Below are 22258 nucleotides of genomic sequence, written 5' to 3'. Positions count from 1 at the left end.
AAACCTGTGTAAAATTAAAAATTATGAAGATAAAAAAAAAAAGATATTTGTCAAATCAAAAGGTTATATATGTCAAAGTTTTTTTAGCGGGAAACGGGAACGGGACAGTTGCTTTCTTCATTGAATAATCTAAATAATTAATACGAAGTGGTGTTTTGTGGTTAATGATCGCATTAAGTTAGTCGGAAGACATTCGCGAGTGTTATTACATTGGAGTATTCAATAAACAAAGTGTATCTGCCTATTTTCGCTTCGTGCTAGGAAGCCGCTTCATAGCTCAAAAGTTTATGCGGACTTTTGAGTTAATTCGTTTGGGGTTCGGAGTAGGAGTCTACTCCGAGGGTGGGGGCTTAGGTTTCATCATCATCACCTTTCATCATTTCATTAATCATCAAGAAAAAAAATACGTCAGACATGGCTGTATGGGCATAGTTCCCTTTGCCTTACCCTTCGGGGAAAACAAACCAAAAAAAAAAAAATTATATATGTCAAAAATTTCTTTAAAAAATTTAACATTGCAAAATCAAGATTTATAATGTGTTCTTCTTAAAAAAACAGTAAACTTTATCTGCTCCGACTAGGCGGCTATGTCGGACACTTGTTACTACGTGATAGCTAAGTACCGGACTAATCATGTTTATCCAAAACTTGCTTAGATCCGTGATGTTCGGCGTTCCTATTGGGATAACTTTTCTAGACACAGTGGGTTATGTCGCTAAAGTCGAAGGTATTTCGATGCAACCAGTCCTCAATCCGGAGTCCACAGACACAGACTACGTGTTCTTGTCGAGATGGGCCGTCAGAGACTACAAGGTAGAGAGAGGAGACGTGGTCTCGCTTGTATCACCTAAGGACCCCAACCAGAAGATCATAAAACGGGTAGTAGCTCTGCAAGGAGACGTCGTGAGCACTTTAGGCTACAAGAACCAATATGTAAGGGTCCCAGAAGGCCACTGTTGGGTGGAGGGCGATCATACTGGACACACTCTAGATAGTAATACATTTGGGCCCGTGTCCCTAGGCTTAGTCAATGCCAGAGCCATTTGGATTGTATGGCCGCCTAGTCGATGGCAGAGTTTAGATACAAAGTTGCCAGATAGTAGAAAACCTGTCAGTGCAGCCAATTTGTAGTACAAAATCAAACAAATGTCCAACAATAAGAATGTATAAATTAGAAATAGCATAAGTTTAATTATGGGTAATACAATAAATCTGTATAAGTGTTAATTTATCCATAGTTTAAATTTTAGATGCCACATGAATGACAACTTAAAGCATTTTTTCTTTGTAAATAGTAAATAAAAGCCAAATTTATTTTTCTCATTTGTTATGGATCTCTCTCAGCTAGTCTATTCAGGGTGTCTATTGTACTGACCACTGTTAACATGTACTTACAATTCATGAATGAGTTCCTTGATTAGTAAATAATTATTTGTAATATAGGTAAAATAGTAGAAAAAAAATAGCAAAATATATTTTACACACCTTTTTCAATGAGAAATTGGAATACTTTTTAATTCTAAGGTCACTATGACTAAATAAAATTGTGAACTGAACTGGCTTTTTTTAAGGATGCAAGAGAAACTAAACACAAGTTTTATTTTTAAATATTTATTTGTAATTTATCACAGAAAAATAAATAGAAACAAAATGAAAACTTAGTATAATACTATTTGCTAACCAATCCATGGCTTTCCAACATATGTATAATCTTATCATAGGACATTCCTTTCCTTATAATCTTGTAGTAGCCTATTTTGGACAGATCTATAACCGTAGATCCTGTCCTATTCTGGTCCAAGCCCTGACTTAGTACACCACCATCAAAAACTGCACCAAGATGCCCGAATAAGTGCTCAAATTCTTTAATAGACAATGTTGATGGCTCATTACTGAAATTAGCACTTGTTAGTGCTAGAGGCATGTCAAAAATCTTCGTAACTTTATTTATGAAGTCATGTTTAGGTATGCGTATGCCAATCTTTGTCGTGTGCGGATTTAAGTATGGATTGTCTAGGTGTTTCGTCTTTTCTAGGACAATAGTTACCGGTCCAGGCAGTAAACTGTAAAGTAGATCGTCATTCAAGTGATCAGCTTGCCCCCATTTTCGTAAATCACCGATGTATGTTACACAAATAGCAACTGGCTTTGCAGAGTCTCTGCCTTTTATTGTATACAGCTTTTGTATAGCATCAGGGCAGTTGGCGCTGCAAGCTAGTCCATATATGGTATCCGTTGGCACAGCAATGACATGGCCCTTGGCTAGAAGCTCTGCCCCTTTAGCATAAGAGGACTCTTCTAAACAAGATATGATTGGGGCCATTTTCTCAATTTTCATCTTCGGTGTTGCTCCTTTAGCTCTAATTATATAACTACTTGAAATTAGTCTTTTGACTATATTCATAGTCCACTAGTTATTAAATGTATTGTAGAATTCACAGATATTTTGAATTAATCTCTCCAGTTATGTGCACACTTGTGGTTGCAACAACGATAAAATGTGGTCATGGGTTCGTCTGCAGACCGGGTTTGAAGCTGCATGAAGTATGCCTTGCCGTGGCTACACTTAGGGCAGGTAGCATCCGTTGAGTCCACGTTCTCCCAGGCGGCAGCTCCGCCCATAATATAATCCAATTCCTAAAATCAAAATTTCATTGTATAAATCCCCGTAAGGAAAAGCTAGATGAACACAGATGATGCAATATTGTGGTATTTAGTAACTAACCTTCAGTTTCGGGAAAGTACGCGAAGATACCTTCCTCTTGATATTGTAAACGTAAGGACACGTGTTACAACCGTATCGTAATCCAGATTCGGGAGCTTCCTCAACCATGAGAATGTTTGCACAGGTTGGACAAAACAACATTTTTTGTCAGTCTTCTTTCCATCAACACAGTTTTTACTTTTATATAAAAAAAGAAACACAACGTAAAGGGTCACTAAAGTGCACCTATTTTAATTACATTCACGTATAAGTTACAAATAAAACATATATATTGCAAATTGTTAGTTGTTATCAAAGAATGAAGCCAAGCCAATGGTTTGATCTTTTGAGGTTATTTTTATCAATCACACGTGAGTGAACAAGGACCAAGTAGTGAACGACTGTCGTTCAACAACGACACGACAAACGAATGAATGAGTGAAATATTCTTCTTTAAGTGTTGTCATTATAAAAAAATCCTACGGCTAGCAAGTTCGCTTACCAATTTTCATCACTTCATTTCACTCACTCAGTTTGCTTATGAAGCTCAGAACAATAACTAAAGCATAGAAGGAAGGCTAAAATAGCAACAGAACTCTATAATTCTGCTCTACTTTATCTTACGGAACCGGCGTAATGTTAGACAAAGACGCATATACAAAAATTGTTTCGTAATTTCGTAGGTTGTCACAAGTTTTTCAATGCCTAGTGTTGGGTTTCACTTTAGTAATATGTCGATAAAATTAAATTTACTTACAATTAATGTCGATAATTTTTTTTTTACGAGATTTCTTTTTGTAGGATGCAATTATCTTCTTCTTGATGAAAGGAGACTGTCTCTGATAGGTAAGTATCTAACCATTTTTGGATTATATTGTCTGGTTTATATTAGTTTGGAGCTGCAGCTCACATTCAGGAAGGAAAGAAAATAGCCAACTGTTATCGTTTCATCGGTAAGTATTTTGTAATATTCGAATTTATTTATGATGTCATCCGCCGTGCACTGGTGTCGATCGACGTGCCGTGCAAATTGGAACCGCCGGGTCTAAGCCGCACAGACGGTAAGAGGCCCGATGGGCTCACGCCATAGACATAGAAAAGAGTATGGACTGGAAATACCTACAGAAAAAAACGTGCCACTCTGTAAACATAAAATGGCGGTCTTTACTAGGGCTACAAGCTGTTTCAATACTAGGATTACCATACTCGTACCTACTAGATATAGCATTATACTTAAAAAAATACGGCATACAAGTATTCATAAGAGAACAGAAAGGGAAAGTAAAAGGTAGGTAGGTGGTGTACTGTATCTTTCGTGTAAAACTTGTAAGTATTGTATGTTGTGTGCAATAAAGTATATTTGTATTTGTAAAGGAAGGTTTAGTCAAGATTTATCTAAGTCGCTTACACAAATCTATAACATTCATTACATTCTTTATTGCGCGCAGTTCGTATCAACCTGGAGTGTTGGAGTAGGAGTAAATAAGAACAGGAGGTAAAATGAAATATAAATTAGATCGTAAATCTGTTCATTAGCAAGTATTTATTTCACACGTTATTAATTATGTACATTATATTTACAATAAATACAAATTTATTAATTTCTAAACAGTGTCAATTTGTTTAGAAACTGTCTTTGTGACACCCTGTCACATTGATTTTTTTTTCATTAAGTCGTTTGATCTTGAGGCGTGACTTGTTCAGCTTTTCTTTTAAATTTTTCATCTCGTCTTCTTGAACTGACTGAAATAAAGTTTAATAATAATGTTAAAATAGTGTATGTACAAAATAATCTATAAAAATAAAAGTAAAATATATCTGATTTAAGTGCATTGTGCAGCTGGTTGAATTATACACTCTATATATGTATATCATGTTAAAAATATAAAAAAGAAAATTATTTGATATACCTTTTCATGTAAATCCAGTCGACACTTTTGGATTTAATATCTGAAATCAAAGATAATAATCATTTACTTATATAAAACGAGTACAACTCATAATTGTTTAGACATAAAACACCTACAGACTTAGTATATACTAAGTTTATTAAGTACATAATAATATGTAGTTGAATGATAGATAGTATAAACGTGTTGTGATAACATGATACAAATATCTTATCTATCTAGCTAGCAGTGAGATGATGCAGGCTAGGCTGAAATTTAAATATAAATTTAAACACCATTTCATCTGTCTGATCTATAATGTTCAATGTAGGAAGGAATAGCATCGTCTCGAAGACGCCTCCACTTTGAATTAGGAACACACATAAATGAATCCGCAGTAAAATGTTTCGAGCAAATACGGCTGTACTTATTTGGAATCCAATTTCGTCTATTAATGCGAATTATCCATTCTTTCTCTTTGTTATCGTCTACAGGAAATCTAAAAATTAAAAGTATCGATAATTTTAGTACATCACTATGGACAATCAACATAACCTCAAATCAATTCCGTATTCATCGATAAAACGTATAATATAATGGATATCTCAAATATTTTATGCTACAAATCTATTCAGCAAAACATATTACTTTCCTAAAATTGTTCAGCAGTTCACATTTCACTAGAAAATTACAAAAAACTTACCGATGAAACGACAGAAGTTGTTGGCTATTTTCTTTTCTTCCTGAATGTGAGCTGCAGCCCCATACCACACAAGACATAATGTCACAGAGTCGAGACACTCAATTATTTGATATAAATAAAAGTTTCTTTCCATTTATTTGGAAAAATATTGTTAAATTATCACTTAAAACAATCTGAACACAAGACACTCGTAAACAAAGTTCACGCGACCGTGTCAAATAGTTCGGTAAATATAAGTAAAATCTTCTTATGTTATGTTACTATGTATTTGGCCGAGTTAAAATGAGTCCAATAGGTCCAAATGACATTTCATGTTGTGACAACTTGTGACAACCTCGGAAAAAATGAAGCAAAGAGCGAATCATTTGTCCTTTTCTCACTCATAGTTTGTGTCGTAAGCTAGAAGAGAGCTGGTTTATAGTTTCTGAATTCTTATTTTAGCCTTCCTTCTATGCTTTAGTTATTGTTCTGAGTTATGAAGTGCATTCATTGACATTACTATTTAAACATTTTTTCTACTTGTCACACAGGTAATTTTGTGTCATGTCGACTGTCGGACGGTTGTGTCGCTGATATTATTTTTTGGGTGTGTGTTTATGGCGTGATTAAATTGTTGAATTCAAAATTGTTTGAATGCTGTGCGACGGGACGGCTTAGTTGAATGTTTCTGTTGTATAAATAGTTAGTGGTAAAAATGTTACGGTTAGTGTTGGATACTTTTTGGGACGAAGATGTTTGGTTGCCGCCGAACACAACTTGGGAGGATCTTGCACCAGGCCCTGATAAAGATGTGGTCTACAATGATCACAGGCACTTGTTGTACCCTATACCATTGGCTCTAGTCCTCATAGCCTGTCGGCGGGTGCTGGAAACGTAAGTAACACATTAAAGTTGGGATCTGTGTCAGTTGCGAGTGAGAATTACTTATTATGCGGCTCACTGACTGATACGGTTAATGATTCAGTGCATTTATCAATAAGAACACTTACGCAGTAATAATAGTAGTCTCAAGGTTACTCCAGTATCTAAATATATATTTTACTTCTAAATTCCTCTGAGTGTTTTTATCAGTGTTATGGAAATTGGAAATTCAAACTCAACTGTTTTTAATACTTTTGAAACAATTATATTAATTGTGGTTTGCCATGAATATGTATCTTAATTGCCACAAGATAATATATATCAATTAATAATGTAATAAAGATTAATTTGTTATTGACAGATGGAAAAAATAATAAATTATTTAAAGTGGATTCATATCCCAAGATTTCAGCAATTGAACTAATAAAAGTATAATAATAACTGGAAAAAGTTTCATACAAACTTTTAGTAATGTAATTAGCAATATTAACACTTATAACAAACTGTACTTTAATAATAAATAAATTAATAAAATTTATTTTTTTACAGCTACTGGTTTGCACCCTTTGGAAAGTCATTAGGTATTAAGAATACTAGACCAAAGAAAGCTCCCAACAACCCAAAGTTGGAGGCAGCATATCACTCTTCACCAAAAATTAAACATAAGCAGGTAAGCAACCTATTTTTTTTTAATTAGATGATAATTTTAACCCTTTTTAATTTTAGGCTAATCCGAAAAAAATAAATATAGAAATACTAAATGTAACACTACACTTTCTGTAGCTCATTCAAAATCTTTGAAAACTAAATTAATTACCTACATAAATTTAGTTAAACAAAAATTGTAATAACATAAATATTTATGAAAACACTAAATACCGTAGTATTTTTACACTATCAATAATAAATAAATGTTATTAATTATGCCCAAGATTAGTTAAATACCTAAGTCCTTTTGCACTGATAATGTTGCATGATGTCCAACTTTGTTTTTGGCTGGTTAAAAGGGGAGTGCTCTCACTGGTACAAAATTTAAGACAACAGACCTGAGGGTACCCAGTTAGGCGCATATTTGAAAATGACAACTTGGTACAAAACTTACATAAACATAAAATTTCATCATAATGACACTTTTAAACAACCATTATAATAAACTATCAACTCATGTAACTGTGACAACTTTGTGATTATTTTACAACTGAACTGCGTCACTATGTAAGCACAATGTCTGCATGTCAGTCTTAATGTTAAGTGTTAAGTCATAATCTTTACAGCATGCATTAGTGTATTAGGAACAAGGTTTATTGAGTTAGGCTTTAAAAAGTAAAGTTACATTATAAATTGTATTCATTGAAATTGTAAGACAGGGTTTGCAAATATGATTTTTTTATAATTATAGTCAATATTAATTGGCACAAAAAAAGTATATGTCAGTTCATGTTATGTATAATAACTTCCCATTAGAGAATATATTGATTTGATATATTAAAAAAAGTTTTTAGAGACTTTTTTAATCTCATTTACAAAATCATCAGTTACATAAGTACTACATTTGCGCCCGCGATTTTGTCCGCGAGGACTTGGATTATCGCGCGCGGCGTCTTTTTTCGATCCCATTTTCATCCCCTCATCCCATCCCTTTAGGGGATGATTTCTAATATCTCCTGTTCTCCAGATTTCAACCTATCTCCATAAGAAATTTCATCTAAATCAGTTTAGCAGTTTAACTTTTTACTTTTACATTTGTATTAGTGTGGCTCACATGAGCAGAATTTTTAGTCTCCCCAGTTTCCAATGTCTTAAAAATAAGCAAAGTAAAACTCCTTTTGTGAAATACTCGAATGGCCCCCTACTTACTAACTAGTAACTGATATAATGATAACATATCATTAAATACTATGCTAATCCTTGAGTACTTTTGTAGTAAAGGAGATAACAGCATTGCTCATACATAGTACAGTACCCCAAAAATCGTATTATTTCGAAATATTAGTAAAATAATTATTTTTAGGTGCATGGTGTGTTGTAGAATATCTGTTTTGTGCTTTAGGTGTATTTTATCTTCTTTTAATAATATTCCACTTATGGCATAATTAATTAGGTTGATTAATAAATTTGTAGAAAAAGAAAAATATATTAAAACATAATATTTCTGTTTAGGTTTTCATCTTTATCTTACTTATTTATAAAATGCAAATCAAATTCTTATTATTAAATTAAAAGGTATAGAAAAATATATTTTACCTACATAATAGTACATTTTTATTAACCATTTATAAATTAAAAATAAATTCGTTATTCACGGTAAATACTTACATTATGTACCTACTTTATACCTACTTTGTTTCGTTACAGGAAAATAATTCTTATTAAATATAACAATAGTTAAACAATTAATGAAATAGTACTAAAATATACGTTATAACTATAATAGCCATGCGTTTCGTGTCGTTCTTATACGCGCGCTGCGTTTCCTTCCATAGTTATCTCAATTACTTAAGGTTTAAATTAGATTATACCGTACGACACTTTAGGACGTTCGAAATACTTGACGTGGTATTATTATACATCAGAGACGATATTTTGTTTGATTTTTGCATAGAACTGTGCATCCATCAGGGTGTTAGTGACAATGTAACGAAAACTTTAAGGGTGATTCAGACCATGATTCTGAGTTAATAATTATGAAATTGAGTTTTCATTCGCAAAAGTATGTAATTGAAAATAGTAAAAAAAGTTCAAAGTTTTAAGTCAAAAGTTTTTATTGTTGCTGGCAACACAAGTATAAAAATAATTAATTAATATTTTTTGGTATGGCAATGTTAAGTCTCGAATGGCCGACGCCTCCCGCGAAAGTGTAAAAGTGTAGTTTTATTAACAATATTTAATTAAACAGTGAAAAGTAACAATCTGGTGTTTTGCTGCAGTTGGATTTAGAACCCTCGACCTCTGGCCATCTACATATACAGTCCACACAAACCAAGAGCCGAACATTTATTACGTTGTCACTAACACCCTGTATATGATCGAAGTTTGTCAGGTTAGGTTTTATAACGCTAGTTATCGAATTCCAAGCTTGTATGTCATACCTATTGCTATAACCGTGCTTCCTTTGATTTCAGTTCTTTTTGAGCAAGGACGAGGTAAATGTGGCACTGACTATTACGCACATAGCACGTTTTTTATCATAGTGGCACGTTACTAGGCACGTCTCTAGACCGGTAAAATGTATTCAAAAAATATTATACCTCATTAAATGGAGCTTGAGTAGACAGAAATAGAGTATGACTATACTGTATTCAGCCTGGTGCTAAAGAAATATATCTCGTCTCTTTCGGGCATAGCCTGTAATGGTAATCAGTGGCGGCCCTAGGGCGGTGCAAGCGGTGCGATCGCGCCGGGTGCTGTTTTGTTTTTGGGGGGGGTTTGCAAAATCAGCCAAGATAGGTCCACCCTGGCTGGCAGCCCCGGATCTACAGGGGAGTAACTGTGAATTAGAGCTTTTAGCGGCCACATAGAACTCATCGCCGAAAAAAACTGTGTTTTGGGGGGCGCCACTGTGAGGTCTCATAATTAATAATAATAAAAACACTTTATTGCACACAAATTCACAAAACATTTACATAATTCATAATTATTTATTCGCAATTAAAATGGTATTACAGTTTGCAGTTGGTCAGCATCACCTGAATATTTTGATAATTCAAATTCAAAAATATCTTTATTCAGTAGGTAACATAGTTACACTTTGCTACAGCCGCCACTGCCTATAATTATATCTTTGTTCTGCTGTCATTCTACTCAAGCTACATTTTAATGAAGCATAGTTTATTGCCTGTCACTTAATGGATACAAATATTTATTACAACATCAATTTAAATTCATTTATTCATAGTGAGGATTTATTGAATTTTTGCTTCGGACTGGGAACTTGTCTATTAAGGTTGATATTCACAAATGTTTTACCATATAAAACATCTCGCTGAATATCGCACTTATATAATTTTCCATACTCTCTTTGCATTCGTAGTTTAGAGCTCTAGTTATTGCACGTAGTTTCACGATCTTTTTGTCTTTAGTAGTATCTGTATCACGTAGTAGAGTAGAAGTAAGTTTAATTTACATCACACAACTTTTGTTACTGCAGTATTGCTGTTTGCTGCGGGTCTGTAACTTTAGTTCGAATGTCAGAAGTTCGATGAATGCTTATTCGACTGAAATATTTTTCGAAAGCCTTTTTAACGAATGATCATTCTCCCGAGTCAATTTTGTATCGTACCCATCTTTTACCGACGAACGGTTGACCGAAGCATTCATCGAACAACTCACCGACCGGTGAGTAAAGTTACAGACCCGTTTGCTGCTGCAGTTAGAGGTACAGTTCGCAACGAGAGTTATGCACGCCGTACGGTCTGGTCCCTACGCTACACCTGTTGCGGGGGCCCAGATAATCTACTTTTGTTTACTTTGAATTTGGGGACTCTCCAGTCTAGAACATGAAGTCACCACTTTTTGACCTAATTTTCTAACCAATTGTGACTATTCGTGGTGGAGGCGTCTAGGCCTACGCTTAAATGCGGCGCTGGTAAGTACTCCAGTATTGCGATTGTCTTGCAGTTCGTATAAAAAAACTACGATGAACATAACATACCTAATTATGTATTAAGTCTTAAGTTATGTGCCTTCTTTTGTGCTTTTAAAAACAGGAAAAGAAGCATTTATTTGACGTAAAACAACTTCCGCTTTTCTACAGTGTCAAGCTGTTATGCTTGAGATGCCACACAAAGGTGATTTAAGGTCTACTCACCATAAAAATTAAAAACGTTCTGTCGTTATCTTTTCGATATCCTGTGGGCTTTCAAGTGATAATGTTTCTCTCTTCGATGATTTTCATGTACATTAAAGGCTAGGCTATCGCAGTAGAAAAGATCGAAGCGAATTGCACTGAGGTATCGGTTCGGTTGTCTTTATTGAGTTATACGAGCAGGCAGGCCTAAAGGAAGATGAAAAGATGAAGAAGAAGAAGAGAAGTGGAGAGGCCTTTGCTCAGCAGTGGGACACGATAGGGTAGAGATAAAAGAAAGTTTCAACGTTTGCCTGTGCAGGCTGAATTGAGAGTAAAGACATTGCCTGACATGGCTCATGTGGCGTCTACATACATTAACATATGACGTGACTGTTACCTTACGTAAATCCCAAACGTTTTATTCGATTAGTAGTTCTGTATGGCGTCCATACATTACGAGTATATTTTCATACGTTTTGTTATGTAACTTCTTCGGCACGTCCTTACGGGGGCTATCCAGAGTGAGACGGCTGCTGAGTTCGGGTAGGGGCCCAGACCTACGGGGTATAACGTAGAGCCCTTGCTCAGGAATCCGGGTGAAGACCTCAGAGGTTGCAGAGGTGGAGATGGGAGCCGTTGGTACGGCAATGCGGGACGGAAGGGGCAAGTCACAGGGTCCTGTCCTGTAACCTGTGCACTTGACAGAGGGTAGCAGTAACTGTCAGTACTATTCAAAGGCGGAGTCATAGTACGGCTTTGAAATAGACTATTCTGGACGCCATCCCACTCGCGTCAGACAGAGTACTGCGGGGCGGAAGCCAAGAGGGGAATCACTGCCCTATTTTTTCCTAAAAAAGTAGCATGGAGAATGCTACACCGTCAAGGGCGTGGCTCTGAAATGAATTATGATGATATAACTTCATAACCCTACGGATACAATTACTTGCACTGCTTTTATAACTCGTTATAAGTAATGAGTAAGTGGCGTCGTAATCCGCGAAGATCGATTTTGGGTTTTGTACAATAAACATTTTGAGCATTGTACTTTAGACAACTTTGTAATATACCTAAGTGTTTATATTTCGTTCGACAATTTACCCGACCAAAAAATAATGCGCAGAATGTCGAGTGTCTGGTTGACCCGTCTGTAGAGAGCATAGCAAGTATTTTAAGACACAAAGAGTAAATTTATGTCTCGTGTGGCTGGGGGGCCCTATTAGGCGAGTAAGTTTGTGTATTTACAATACACTTTCACTTACTACTTACTTTTACTCATCATCTCCCTAGCATTATCCCGTTTTTCACAGGGTCCGCTTACCTAACCTGAAGATGTAACAGGTCCGGTTTTTTACAGAAGCGACTGCCTGTCTGACCTTCCAACCCGTGAAGGGAAAACCAGCCCAATACAGGTTAGGTCAATACCTCCGAAACTGCATGTTTCGGGAATGTGCGTTTCCTCACGATGTTTTCCTTCACCGCTGAGCACGTAAAGGAAAACAAATTCGACAATCATTGGTTTATGCCTGTGCTGGATTCGAACCTGCGATCTCAAAGTGAGAGGCAAGCGTTCTACCAAACTGGGCTACCATGGCTTGTTTTTACTAATAGGCTTATTATTGTTACATAACAATAAAAGATAAAGGAAAATATATTTTTCACTTCATCGGGCACTGGTTTCCCTCTTGCCGTCCGCCCCGCAGTAGGTACTTGTCTGAAGCGAGTGGGATAGCACCCAGAGTAGTCTATTTCAAAGCCGTACTTGGACTCTTGTCCTCCGCCTGTGACTAGTACTGACAGTTACTGCTGCCCTCTGTCAGGTTCCAGGTTACAGTCTCTGCGACTTGCCCCTTCCATCCTGCATTGCCGTACTGATGGCTCCCATCTCCGCCTCTGCAACTGCTTAGGTCTTCACCCGTTTTTTCACTTATATTAATTTTAGGATTACAATATTTAGTGTTTCTAAGGGCTCTACCTACCTCTTTTAAGTACAGGTTGGAAGTTATACTATAACCAGTAGTCAATCAAAATGACTTCAGATAAACATACATTAGCTTCTAACATGAAAGGCTTTGGTTTTTATCGATTGAACACGTTAACGGCCTGCAGGGCAACCGAGTCATCAACCTTTGTAACCTTTACGCATAACAATATGAATGTTAATGTCACGAATTTAGTAACACTTACCTACACTTGTATTCTAAGATGTTACCTCAAAGCTTCCTCGACACAGTCCTCAGTTGAGGAGACCTCGAACTCAGGCCAAAATTCGTATCCATAAACGTGGTTTAAAACTTCATCTCGAGTTTACATGGGGGGGTCAGACCCCTGGGCGACAGGTTGGGTCATGGGTGGGCCACTGCAATTTTATCTAATTCTCGACGGAGATATGTTGCCTGTGATATGGAGGAATCCCCCCCCATGAAAGCTGGTTCCGCTCCTGCGAGTTTACTACAGCGAGGTTGAGTGGCGGCGTGACGTCATTATTTTTGTATTTTTTTGTTGGCAGTACGGTATGCTCAACTTGATTGAGTAAAGTCCTTAAAACAAAGTCGTAAATGGCCCCGATTCCTGCACTCACATTCTTATTAACAGTTACACCTGTCAATTTCTTATCCGCCTAAAAGGAAAGGGACGGATGACTAACAACTGTTAATTTTAAAATGAATAAATAACCCGGGCGAATGAAACCGGCATCTCGCCATATGTTATTTTCCTTATTTATTTATTTATACATTTATTGTCACAAAAACACGTTGTTACAAATATTAATTTTATTATGTAGCTGGAGTTATTAGTATAACGTCGTTGAACTCCGAAATTGATGGTCCCAAAAGGGTTTGATAATATGCGGGGTATAGTATGCACGACTACGCTCGACTAGGATCTCTTAGGGATTCGACGTTCAAAAAAAATAAACAAAAAAATCACGCCTATATAGAAGGGGTAAAAAGAGTTGTACTGTATGCACACCCACTTCTCGCCAGCTATGTTTAAGTACCAAGTAGTAGGGAGCGATTAACCCGGCACAAATCCTGGAACACACATGATATCAGTAAAAAGAAACAAATCGACGTTGATGTAATGGGTGTGTACCCAGATAGCCCTTAATTACCTGTGTGTTCAGGAATGGAATGATGCCACTCCCTTTCTCCCTGGGTTGGTAAAAGGGTGCTATAGCCACAGCCCGGGCACTCCATACAAAATATGTATACACTTTGATACCATGTCACATTAACTTTTTTGACAAATTAAACCGTAAGTCTCATTAAATGTCAAATATGATAGCGCGACAGGGTTCTAAAGTGGGTACATGATAATACTCATGCTCATGACTGTACAGCCTTAGGCACCACTGCAGTTCTATTAAATCTTTTTCAATGGGTAACTTCTTGCCATTCATAGCGTGCTGACACTTGAAGACTAAAGTAAGACCGAGGGGGTGAGGTAAACCTAGCTCAACCGCTGGTGGGGAGTGGAGAGTTGCCGTTCTATACGTAGTTATCATCTCCCTAGCATTATCCCGATTTTCACCGGGTCCGCTTACCTAACCTGAAGATTTGTCAGGTCCGGTTTTTTTGTACAGAATCGACTGCCTGTCTGACCTTCCAATCCGCGAAGGGAAAACCAGCCCAATACAGATTAGGTCACATATCTCCGAAACACATTTCTTGTGAATGTGAATTTCACCGCTAAACACGCGGTAATCATTTATGATCCAAGCATAAATTCGAAAACAAAAATGTCCCTTCTACATATACGTTGCTTTTTTATTCTATGCTATGCTATAGGATAGGAATACCTATCCATATCAGAAAAGGGGTAGTACCTTCCTGTGTAAAATAAACATTACTTCACGGCGGTAATTGCTTTTAAATTTGATGTCAACGACCTCTGTAGTCCAGTGGTTGAGCTTTGTTTCACGATCCGGAGGTCTCGGTTTCGAATCCCGGTGGAGACATCACAAAAATCACATAGTTTGGTTTGGACATTACAGGCTTATCACCTAATTGTCCGAAAGTAAGGTGATTCCGTGATCCGTGATTCGGAAGGCATGTTAAGCCTATTATAAACAAATATTCTCTTACTTTTTTTTTAATTTTATTGGACATAAACACGGCATAAAGGATAATTACAAAATTAAAATTAATAATGATTTTCTTCTTTCGGTCTAATATCTCGGAGTCCTGGCTCGGACCTACTTTGCCTTAAACTGTTGCGGCCAAGATTCCTGTTACTGGTTGTTAAACAATGGGGTTTGGATTTTAAAAGGACATTCAGGGTGGTATTAATAAACGAATCTCAGCTGAGACTGCCCTCAAGATCATGCTCAAAACTCTATTTTTATATGAGACCTGTCACATTGACATGGTATTGAGGGCAGTCTCGAAGCTGAGATTAGTTTATTAAAACCACCCTTAGTCTTAAGACCATAAGACCGCCGCCAGTGTAGAGTTTTTAAGTCTGTTTGAATTTGCGCTGCACGCAATCTTGACTTTTTTTTGTTTGTTATCCGAACTTTAACGGCACTTTATGTAATATTATCTTTATCATGGCATAAGAAGACCAGGTATGCTCAATCCTATGACAAGCCGCCATTGCTAGCCCTCGCTGACGTAAGTGTTACCATTAATCTCCAACATTCCAAGGATGAAAATTGTATTATTGAAAGTTAAGTGAATTACTGACTAATGTATTTAACTACTATTATTTGTCACATACGTAAAAATCATCAAAAATGTACTTAAATCTTTTATTCAAAGTTCAAAATTTCCTTGCAAGGTAATTTAAAAAATTGGGTGTGGGTAATTTATTTTTTACATAATGGCAACGCAGGGTGGGATGACGTCAGCAGGGCTAACCTTGAAATGCTAGCTGTCACTTTTGAGCATACCTGGAGCCTGTTTAAAACTTACAATTGTAAATTACAATGACAATTTGATGTACATTGCGGAGTGTGTGATCACGAATATTTTGCAGTTTCATATTTGCTACGCAATGAACATCAAATTGTCGTAATTTACAATTGTAAGTTTTATTAAACAGGTCCCTGGCTTTCTTATATCATGATCTTTCCGGTTGCCATAAACCATAAAGTTGAAGTTATACCATGATCTTTATAATGTACCTGTCTGTCTGTGGCTGTGGTGTCCGGAAGTAATAAATGTTTCTTTCTTTCTTTCTTTATAAGAGGATCTTTTGTATCTCCACATTGGACGAACAAGACATTGCACTTAAAGTGTGTTACATTTACGGTCAATGGCGTACGAACAAAGTAAATTCACATATTATGCACAGTTGATGCTTGTTAGCGATTCACGTCACGTGCGAACCGCTTCGTTTCGTAATGATGGGCCATCCCACAAGTAAGATGGAAAAGGAACGTAATTTAAAAGTGTCTCTATACGATTCCGTGGCGCATTTTTTGCAAGTTTTTCTAAATTGTTGGTTACAAATAGGTGCATAATAGACCATCCAACCGACAGAAAGATAATTCTAATGTACTATCAATGTCGCTGACCGGTGTGCGTGTATGAAACGATTGACGAATGTGGAGGAAGCAAGAGAAGTGTGTCAGGATCGAAGCAAATGCAATTCCATAGTCTGCTTACCCCGGTGGGAAATAGGCATTAGTTTATGTATGTTTAACGCTTCGCATCGTCCTTCATTATGCGCACTGCTAGGGAGTGGAATTCTTTGCCGTCTTCTTTATCTCATTTAAGTTATTTATTCATTTTAATTAAACAAAGGTGCTAATTCCTGTAAATACCATCTAATTTTATTTTAAGTTATATCTGTCATTTTCTTATCCGCCGAAAAGGAAAGGGACGGGTAATTGACAAGCATAAAATTTATGGAACACACGTCAATTTTAAGCACAAATCTAAACCAACCGTCTAAAAATTTTACATCAGTCAATAACCCGATACATTCATTTACTCATTCTTCCTAAAATTAAGAGCTGTGAATCATCCGTCCCTTTCCTTTTCGACAGGTATGAAAATGACGGATATAACTTAAAATAAAATTAGGCGGTGTCTGCAGGAATCGGGGCCATAATGTAATTATAAGTGCGATATTTTGTCACGTTTTTCTATGACGTTGTTGACTATGACGTGGTTGCTTTTTCATACAATTTCCGTAGGTAGTGATTTCGTGTTTTGACGTTTGAAGTATTTGATTTGAATAGAATAACCGGAGAGCCTTCAGCGCTCCCCATTTGTCCGGCCAAGTAGTTAACGCCATCTGCGGCAAATCTACAAAAACATACATACATACATACATAAACTCACGCCTATTTCCCACCGGGGTAAGCAGAGACTATAGAATTCCATTTGCTTCGATCCTGACACACTTCTCTTGAAATCTACAAAAAATCATGTCAAAAAAAAGAAAAAATATTTGAATAGTTGGTAACTACCTTATTATCTGTGATTTAAATATGAATTGAAAACTCATAAAGTCGAATTCAGTGGTTTAGCGATTGGATTCGAACCCTGTCACTAGACGTAGGTCGCGCGTTCTCCGAACTGGGCTATCACGGATTCGTTATTAGTAATAGTATTTCCATCTCTAGTTAGCACCGTCTGTATTTAGCGCTTACTGGAAGGTTGCACCGGCCTCGCGTTATGGTCAATAAAAACGACCATTGTACTTTAAAATGCCAAAAGTAACACAAGGACAAATTGAGGATTTAGGTACGTACAGATTTTTTGCACATAAACTGATTGTGTTGATAAATGATAGCGTCATCTCGTTTTTCACGGGGTCCGCTAACCTAATGTTCAGGACATTTGACAGGTCCAGTTTTTACAGAAGTGACTGCCTGTCTGACCTTCCAGAACAAGTAGAACAACCCGCGAAGGGAAAAACAACCCAATACAGCTATTTACATTTCTCGGGAATGTGGGTTTCCTCACGATGTTTTCTTTCACCGGTGAACACGTGACAATATGATCTAAACGTATTCGAAAATCATTGGTTTAGGCCTACCTATGCTGGGATTCCAACCTGCGACCTCAAATTAAGAGTCACGCGTTCTACCAACTGGGCTACGGCTCATAAGAAGACGCCTGGACCGATTTTTGTTAAATAAGCATGCTATTTAGTGGCATGTCTATCTGCAGTCTAACGGCCATGAACAATAATATTGATTCCACTGTGACTAACAATTAAATGAACTCTTTAAACAACTAATGTTCCAGTCCAAATCGATTTTCGGAGTCATTTAGAAGATTGTTGCTACTGCAATGATGTAGGTAATTACATATTTACATAACACGATGTTTTTGGAAAGTCTGAAAACCCACGTACCCGAGAAATGCGTTTCGGAGGCATGTGACCTCACCTGTATTTAGCTGGTTTGTAGCAGATTGGAAGGTCTGACGGGTGGTCGCTTCTGTAAAATCGGGACCTATCCAATCTACAGCTTAGGTAACCGGACCACGTGAACTCGGGATAGGAAGATGATGATGATTTAGGAAGCTGTGTGAGTGCTTTGGAAAACACCTTAAGCCGTTGGTCCCGGTTACTACTTAGTGATGTAAGTACGTAGTCGTTACGTGGACTATGTCAGGGGCGTTTGGCGGCTCAATAGTACGACAGGGTTGCTGAGGTTGTTCACCCACTTCACAACCCACACGATAGAAGAAGATAGATTCTCTTTAGTAATTGTTATCCTTACACGTCTGCGCCTGTTATGGCTTGTCTCTGTACTTAGATTTTCCAATTGAATCTCTTTCTGCATATTTGACCACCAGGTAGAAGGCGGTCGGCCTCTTCCACGCGGTCAATCAGGTATGTTTAAGGCCTTCTTGACGGAGTGGTAGTCTTCGCGTCTCAGGATATGGCCCTACCATTTGGTATATTACATATTTAAATAACATAAACTCACGACTATATTCCAATTGGGGCAGTCAGAGATACATCCATCGCAAGATGAACTAAGTACCCACACCTCACCTAGCTTTCAGTTATACCAACGTGCTAGGCGGTGAGACGTTTGTTATATTTTTTAATTTTACATAGGAGTTTTATGAAAAGAAATATCAACGCAGTCTGTATAGTAGATTTATAATGAACTTTTCTATTTATAGTTTTTAATGTCGTTATCAAAGAGTAGATACGCTTCATTGACTTAGGTTGTTTATTTTATGTTTGTTTCTTTGGCTCTATACTCAGTACTCTTTTGTGCATTTTTGACATTTGAAGTGGATTTTGTTGTTTTTATCAGGTAGGTACAGTCATAAGCAATATCATGTACTTTAGAACCCTATCGCACTTGGTGTCAAAGTGTATACTACTCGTAGTACTCGTGACCCATAGAGCAACACGGACCTCTTTTGTCGCGACCGTTACGTAGTCATTGTCATCATGTTTTTTTTAATAAATAATAATCAAATTGGGGACGTCCTAAGATAAGTTTTACTACTATTTACTCTGAACCAGTGTGCGTGTATGAACGATTGATGAATGTGGAGGAAGTAAGAGAAGTGTGTCATGATCGAAGCAAATAGAATTCCATAGTCTATGCTTACCCCGGTGGGAAATAGGCGTGAGTTTATGTACGTATGTAATAATAATAATCATTTCCCAGGCGTTATCCCGGTTTTAAAGGGTCTGTTTTCCTAACCTGAAGATTTGATAGGTCCGGTTTTATACAGAAACGACTGTCTGTCTGACCTTCCAACCCGCGAAGGAAAAACCAACCCAGTCCAGGTTAGGTCATACACTTGTCTCCAAAGCCGTACCAGTCATAATGAGACCGACCTCGCTGTCCGCTCATCTATGACAATATTTTATTGAGCTCGCTCCAATACTGAAATATCGTCCGTCATCGCTTATAAACAATGTACTAGGTATCTATCTATTATATCTACCTACATAAAAAATAAGGGCATGGATAATAATTAGTGCGGAGCAAAGGTCGTGGAAGTTTCGCAAGTTTATATATTTCTGTGTCGATTAATTCGATATTGTGAGACGTGTGACACTTTGAGGTCGCAGGTTCCAATCCAGCACATGCCTAAACCAATGATTGTTGAATTTGTTTCCGAATTCAAAAAATCAGCGGTGAACGGAAACATCGTGAGGAAACCCACATTCCCGAGAAATGAAATTTTCGGAGGTATGTGACCTAACCTGTATTGTGCTGGTTTTCCCTTTGCGGGTTGGAAGGTCAGACAGGCAGTCGCTTCTATAACCGGACCTGTCAAAATCTTCAAGTTAGGTAAGCGGACCATGTGAAAAATGGGATAATGCTAGGGAGATGATGATGAATTAGATATTGTGATAACGGCCTCCGTGGTCCAGTGGTTGAGCGTTGTGCTCACGATCTGGAGGTCCTGGGTTCGATTCCCAGTGGGGACATATCACAAAAATTACTTTGTGGTCCCTAGTTTGGTTAGGACATTACAGGCTGATCACCTGATTGTCCGAAAGTAAGACGATCCGTGCTTCGGAAGGCACGTTAAGCCGTTGGTCCCGGTTACTACTTACTGTGTAAGTACGTAGTCGTTATAAATGGGTCATGTCAGGGGCCTTTGGCGGCTCAATAGTAACCCTGACACCAGGGTTGATGAGGTTGGTAATTCGCCTCACAACCCACACGATAGAAGAAGAAGATATTGTGATGTAATGACTGCTCTGGTGAGAGCAATGGGCTCAGGATCCGGATGTTGTGGTCTGATTCCCGGTGGGGATCTGTCAATAAACTGGATTGTCTGAAAATAAGATGACTCCGTGCTTCGGAAGACGCGTTAAGTCCCCACAGTTCACTTCACACACAATGATTCAATCCTCAGTGAGTTTATACCAAACGCCTGCGGGATGATAAGCATATCAGCGGGTTAAAAGGCCACAAAAGCAATATTGCTATTTGATGTTTGTTTGCATTGCGCACTTACTTTTATGTACGCAAATGTCAAATTGCAATGTTGCTTTTTTAGATGAATTGTTTCGATGTGGCCTTTTTAACCCCTCAGATCTTGGATCACGTTCAGCATAGAAGTATGCTGTGAACTGGTTTTTTTTTTATTTCAAATTCAAAAATATCTTTATTCAGCAGGTAACATACTTTACACTTGAATCGTCAATTTTTACATAACGAACGTCTCATCCGCCTTAAACTACTGCAGCTACTCACAACCTGTATAGCCGGGGAAAAGAAGCTGCAAAGGCTTTAAAGGCTCGCCCTCTATTACATGGGACTTGAACATAGATAGCAAGGAGTGGGTGTACGGTCACGAGAATTAATATGTATACACTTTGGTACCATGTCACATTAACTTTTTTGACAAATTGAACTGTAAGTCTCACTAAATGTCAAATATGTTAGTGCGACAGAGTCCTGAAGTGGGTACATTATATTGCTCATGACTGTACATATAACACAACTCTGCCTACCCGTGATACAGGCGTAATGCTACGTTTGACCACAATCTCACCTGATGCTAAGTTAATATATGGCCTAAGGTAGTTCACGCTCACCTCATCATCATCATCAGCCCATTAACGTCCCCACTGCTGGGGCACGGGCCTTCCCTATTGATGGATAGGGAGATCGGGCCTTAAACCATCACGCGGGCCCAGTGCGGATTGGTGGTTATTAACGTCTGCTAATGCAGCCGGGACCAACGGCTTAACGTGCTTTCCGAAGCACGGAGGAGCTCGAGATGAATTTTTTTTTGTGGTCACCCATCCTATGACCGGCCTTTGTGAAAGTTGCTTAACTTCAACAATCGCAGACCGAGCGCGTTTACCGTGCTCCTCAACGCTTACCTATTCACTCTCTTTTTGAAAAAGAGTGATTGGAATGGGAGAAAGTGGAGCGGGTACTATGAAGTCGGCCCGGCAGTGCGTACACCAAGGCACTGTGATCGGCTACCATGTACCGCCTTGCCCAAGCGTGTGAGTGAGAAGCGGTCTGCGCACACTCTTACTCCTTAATGACTAACGTCCTAAATACACTGACGCCCTCATCGGGAGGTGAGGTAGGTAAACAAGCTCGCTCCAAACTCGTATCAGTGCAGTGTCCCTTCCATTAGTAGTGTTTATTCTACGATTTCGCAATAAAAAGAGGTATTTCGATTCCCCTTGACATACTTCATTCAGAAACAAAGCTTCATCCGCTTGGTCAAATGAACGCATCAAGTACAATCAGGCTGAGAATCAGCTCTAATAAATAGCAGGCCTCCGCAATCAGTGTTCTGACAATCAACACTCATTGAACAGCCAATTATCGTCGCTATGAACCATACACCAGGCTGGATAGTGACTGGTGACGTCACAAGTCGAACACTCTTTATAACTCTAATGTC

At 37.8% G+C, this 22258-nt stretch overlaps 4 protein-coding genes and 1 long non-coding RNA gene across 7 annotated transcripts in view; 2 read left to right on the top strand and 3 right to left on the bottom strand.

The window, feature by feature from the left end:
• Nucleotides 1–83: 83 nt before the first annotated feature.
• Nucleotides 84–1556, top strand: LOC126376318 (mitochondrial inner membrane protease subunit 2). Its single transcript, XM_050023647.1, has one exon. It carries the CDS (start codon nt 634–636, stop codon nt 1129–1131), a length of 498 nt encoding a protein of 165 aa, XP_049879604.1. The 5' UTR covers nt 84–633; the 3' UTR covers nt 1132–1556.
• A 39-nt stretch (nt 1557–1595) lies between these two features.
• Nucleotides 1596–2404, bottom strand: LOC126376305 (threonylcarbamoyl-AMP synthase). The gene has a single exon (XM_050023631.1). It carries the CDS (start codon nt 2402–2404, stop codon nt 1670–1672), a length of 735 nt encoding a protein of 244 aa, XP_049879588.1. The 3' UTR covers nt 1596–1669.
• A 47-nt stretch (nt 2405–2451) lies between these two features.
• LOC126376330 (DNA-directed RNA polymerase III subunit RPC10) lies at nt 2452–3116 on the bottom strand. The gene is made up of 2 exons (XM_050023663.1): nt 2726–3116; nt 2452–2637 (listed from the first exon to the last, which is right to left on the bottom strand). The coding sequence occupies exons 1-2, from the start codon at nt 2864–2866 to the stop codon at nt 2452–2454; spliced, it is 327 nt and encodes a 108-aa protein (XP_049879620.1). The 5' UTR covers nt 2867–3116.
• Nucleotides 3117–3549: 433 nt separating this feature from the next.
• Nucleotides 3550–5696, bottom strand: LOC126376348 (uncharacterized). Its single transcript, XR_007567709.1, has 3 exons — nt 5297–5696; nt 4615–4654; nt 3550–4447 (listed from the first exon to the last, which is right to left on the bottom strand). It is a non-coding gene; the product is annotated as an uncharacterized LOC126376348 (long non-coding RNA).
• A 128-nt stretch (nt 5697–5824) lies between these two features.
• The window catches only part of LOC126376270 (ceramide synthase 5-like), a 46271-nt gene continuing 29837 nt past the window's right edge, over nt 5825–22258 (top strand). For 2 of the 3 annotated variants that reach the window (XM_050023577.1, XM_050023578.1), the window contains exons 1-3: nt 5825–6169; nt 6707–6827; nt 9280–9300. In XM_050023577.1, coding sequence (XP_049879534.1) covers nt 5991–6169; nt 6707–6827; nt 9280–9300 — 321 coding nt within the window. In that variant the 5' untranslated portion in view covers nt 5825–5990. The remainder of the gene's footprint in view (nt 6170–6706; nt 6828–9279; nt 9301–22258) is intronic. The other variant, XM_050023579.1, reaches the window with a different exon arrangement.

This window comes from Pectinophora gossypiella, chromosome 20 (assembly GCF_024362695.1).
Source record: "Pectinophora gossypiella chromosome 20, ilPecGoss1.1, whole genome shotgun sequence".
NCBI lineage: Eukaryota > Metazoa > Arthropoda > Insecta > Lepidoptera > Gelechiidae > Pectinophora > Pectinophora gossypiella.
This window is presented reverse-complemented; position numbering and strand designations above follow the sequence as displayed.

Coding starts and splice junctions, on each gene's coding strand:
- LOC126376318 (XM_050023647.1), top strand. CDS start 634: ATGTTTATCCAAAACTTGCTTAGATCCGTGATGTTCGGCGTTCCTATT.
- LOC126376305 (XM_050023631.1), bottom strand. CDS start 2,404: ATGAATATAGTCAAAAGACTAATTTCAAGTAGTTATATAATTAGAGCT.
- LOC126376330 (XM_050023663.1), bottom strand. CDS start 2,866: ATGTTGTTTTGTCCAACCTGTGCAAACATTCTCATGGTTGAGGAAGCT. Junction 2,638..2,725: donor GTACTTTCCCGAAACTGAAG/GTTAGTTACTAA, acceptor TTTTGATTTTAG/GAATTGGATTATATTATGGG.